Raw genomic sequence first — 4,161 nt, 5'->3', positions numbered from 1 at the left:
GAGATGGGGTTTGCCTGGCCTATCCAGGTCAGGGCTATGCATGTGTGTTCATGCAGCAGTCAATCTTGGCTGTCCTGTAAGTTTTTCTTGATGCTATTGATTGCATTTGCACTTTTAGATGTGTGTGTAAAATAATATCTGGTGTTTGTTAGAGAAGGTAATATGAGAAGCAGCCCTCATGAACTGACACGTATTTCGTCCCGGCCTTCCTCCTAAGACTTTCAGGTGGTGGGGTACACAAATCTTCCTCCTCCAGTTTGCCCTCACAACAACTGTGCGACCGAGGTAGATAAAGCTAAGACAGCATGATTAGGCCGAGATCACCCAATGAGCTTCTTGGCAATTCGAACCTGGGTATCCCACCACCATGCACTGCAATATCCTTCAGATGAGAGGAAGTTGTGCAGACTGTCACATCATCATCATCATCATCAAATTGTTCATCACTTTGCATAAGGAGGAAAAGAACTCCTTACAGGCAAAGGCTGCCAACTCAAGGTTGGGAGATTCCTTAGGGTTGCCAGCCCTCAGGCAGGAGTAGGGGATCCTCTGATTTCGTGGGCTTCTTTGTGTGGGAAGCCCCACCCCCAACAGCCATGACCCAGTGCAATGTCCCCAATGTGATGACATCACACAGAAGTGATGTCATCATGCTGGGGATGTCACATAGTTTTTCTGGCCATAAATCTACCGCAGCCCTTTTGAAACTATCCTGAGGAAAGAACATGAATGACAAGGAAGGAAAAAGAGAGGTGTCGATTCATTTTCCATCTACGAACCGGAGCAGAATGCCAAACTGGCATGCGAACATGTCCTCGCAGGATGCTGACATCTACGTAAAGGGCGTTCCGAGATAAATCTGACTATCCAAGCCACTGAATATCTTTTTATAAAGACTCTGATTAAGTGTCCTTCTCTCAGCTTTCTCCTCATCCAGCAGATTAGCGTGTGCAGAGTGTGATAAATCTTATTAGAGATGGAAAGCCAGGAAAACCCACATCCCACTAAGCAGAGACTTAGCAGGGGAACAACCTAGGGCCAAATGGGACCATAAAACAAAAATCTAGTGCCACCTTAAAGAATAACATTTGTTGCCATATGAGCTTCCATGGGTCACAGCCCACTTCATCAGGTGGATGTGGGATGGAAAACTCTACTGAGGAATTGTCCTTGAGGGCCTTTCATTTCCCAAAACACAGCCGTGGATGCTTCAGACAAAAGCAGATGTCCAGAATCAAGAACAAGGACGTGTACATCTGAATGCTGGGCTTGACCACCTATGGCCCTGCCCCCAATGGAGGGGGCAGTCAGCTCAGCAGCAGATGCCTTGCTAGGAAGGAAGAAGCTAACAGTAACTTCACTGCATCACTCCAAACATCTGCCAGTCCACCATCTTGTTCCCCACAAAGACTGACCAGTCGCTTCCCATTAGCCTGCAAGTAGAAATAAAGGCAGTCCTCCAGATACTGGTACTCAGAGGGTTTGGGCGAGGGATTGGAATGCTTAGAACAGGGGTCCCCAACCATTTCGAGCCCGTGGGCACCTTTGGCATTCTGACATAGTGTGGTGGGCACAGCCACAAAATGGCTGCCGCAGCTTACCTTCAGTCACCCAGTGAAGATCCTTGCACTGTGGTGGCAGGTGCTTTTTAAAAAAAGAAATCTGCACAGCCAGTCACACTTGTCCCGGGATAAACGGATGCTGTTATAACCAGGGATAAATGTAAGGTATTGTGTCGCGAGCTGAACTCTGATAAAACCAGGGATGAGATCCAAGTGTGGAAAGGACCAACCTGTTCCAGAGTGAATGTATAACCCGAAAACCAATGTGGTGTAGCGGAGTAGCCAGCACTCTACACACACACACACACACACACACACACACACACACTTATCACATAGCTAATAACAAGCTCTTATAACCAAATCCACTTTACAAATGAATCACATCTCATCAGTTAATAGTGTACCAAAAAGAACACATATGGGTGGGTTTCATCTTGGAAGGTTGACATCATTCATAGATTTTGTTCATCCTGAAATAGGACATTTTTTTAGCATGGACACGGAATGTTAATTTGAGTGAGCAGTGACTCAGGAAAACTCACTCCCTGCCACAAATTTTGTTAGGCTTTAAGGTGCCACTGGACTCTTGCTCTTTTCTACAGGTACATACCAATCCATGGCCCCGGTCACACGGGCAGGAAACTGCGGGGGAGAAGCGTGGCTGTTTGCCCTGGGGCAAACTACTGCGCAGTTACTCGATCAGACCTCCCATGGAGGTCCTGTGGAGGTACCGTGGAGGTTCCATGGCAAGGGAGAGGTGCTGATCACAGGACAAGCCGGCGCGCAACAAAGAAGCGCGCGCCGTGGCAAACTTTTTTTGTGTGTGTGTACATGACAAATGCGCATGCTCTGTTGGATGCGTGTGCGCATCCACAGAGACGTGAACAAAAAAACCCACCTTATTTGCAAGGGGACATGGGCGGGTGCCGGATGCCAGCGGAAACGCGATCAGACGCCCGCCCTTGCCCCGCAGTTTCCGGAAACTAGTACCTCCGCGGTACTAGTTTTTTGCCACGCAGTTTCGGCTGGAAGCCTCGGTTGTGCCACGGGAGTGCTACGCTTCCCAGATGTGCTGGTGAGATCGCGCCCGGAAACTCCGCCTGTTTTCCGTCTCACTTGTGTGGCTTCTGTTCTGTGTGACCGCAGCCCATGTTACAATGATCAAGCAACGAATGTTTGTGTGTGAACAGACCATTATATAGGGCAAGCAACTTCTGCTATCTCATGTTGCAGTACAATACAGTACATTCAAGGCAGGAATTCTTCAGTTTGGCATTTTCTTGGTTTTTCAGTTAATATTTAATTTGAAATCCACCCACCCACCCATCAACAGATCATTGAAACACATAGTTTTGCCTAATACGTTTAGAAAACTGAAGAAAATTGAAGAACTCCTCCATTAACATGTTTCACAGGGAACTCCAAGATGATAATTACTCAGCCCTATCCCACCTTCCTGAGAAGATATAAATTACCTGCCTAGTGCCTACCATTTTTCTTTTCACCTTGGCACAGAGAGTACTCCGTCTTTCTGTGTTATACTTCTGAGGATGCCAGTCACAGCTACTGGAGAAACGTCAGGTCCTACTATGCCAAGACCATGGCTAGACAACCTGGAAAATCTACAACAGCTAATGAACTCCAGCCGTGAAAGCCTTCGACAACATAACTTAGGGACACATAAGTTCTTAAATTTTCTAAGCATACTAGCCAGAAGCATGTTATTCAATGATTTGTTGATTGGGGGGGGATTCAGTAGTCCAGACTAGCCCAATCCCATCAGAGTTTGGAAGCTGAGCAGAGTTGACCATGGTGAGGACTTGGATGGGCAACCACCAAGAAAGAGTAAGGTTGCCATGCTGAGGAAGGCAATAGCAAACCACCTCTGCTCCTCTCTTACCCTGTAAACCTCATGCTGGGGTCACCATAAGTTGGTTGCTACTTGCTGGCACACAGTTATTATTAGGGACACATAAGATATTGTAAAGTTCTCGTGTTTGTTGAGCCCCTGCATGGAGATTTTGCATCAGTCAGTCCATCGGAATTTTGTTGCTTCCAGACTCTAGGGTTGTCAACTCTGAGTTGGGGAATACCTGGAAATTTGGGTGGAGAGCTTTCGGTTAATGGCGACACGCTAGCAGACGTCTCTCCTGGACCTCCTGGGAGACGATCTGAGCACCTGCGGTGAAGAGGGGGCTCAGTTGTCCGTTCCCCCCCCCATGGAGCCGGTGCGAAAGGCTCCTTGCCATGGAGATTTTGAGGGGTAGCCTCTTCCACAGCAAGATGCTGCGGAATTGAGGCACTCCTCCGCCCTGATGGTCCTGCCACCCTAATGATTCAGAGCCGCCGGCCGGGACAAGCGTTGGAGATCGGGCGATTTAACCACGATCGAGCGAGATCCCTGGACCAAAAATGAACAGTGAGTCAAGTAAAAAAAGAGATGCCAAAAAACTAAAAGAAAGCCCCCCCCGCCCCCTGGGAACAGTGAGACGAGCGAGCAGGGGAGGGGTTCCTCCCACATGCATAAACAAAACAACGATTTGCCAAGGGGGGTGCAGAAGTAAAAATGTGGAAATATGTTTTAAGAGACTTACCG

At 48.0% G+C, this 4,161-nt stretch overlaps 1 protein-coding gene across 1 annotated transcript in view; it reads left to right on the top strand.

Annotated features, from left to right (window-relative positions):
* Positions 1-367: 367 nt before the first annotated feature.
* LOC107122747 (putative DBH-like monooxygenase protein 2) overlaps positions 368-4,161 on the top strand; it is a 38,295-nt gene continuing 34,501 nt past the window's right edge. The window contains exon 1 of the mRNA XM_015425879.1: positions 368-498. Coding sequence (XP_015281365.1) covers positions 368-498 — 131 coding nt within the window. The remainder of the gene's footprint in view (positions 499-4,161) is intronic.

The sequence above is a fragment of the Gekko japonicus genome, unplaced genomic scaffold (genome assembly GCF_001447785.1).
Source record: "Gekko japonicus isolate JY-2015 unplaced genomic scaffold, Gekko_japonicus_V1.1 scaffold2660, whole genome shotgun sequence".
NCBI classification, from domain to species: domain Eukaryota; kingdom Metazoa; phylum Chordata; class Lepidosauria; order Squamata; family Gekkonidae; genus Gekko; species Gekko japonicus.
The sequence above is the reverse complement of the archived record's forward strand: the minus strand, read 5'-3'. Positions and strand labels throughout refer to the sequence as shown.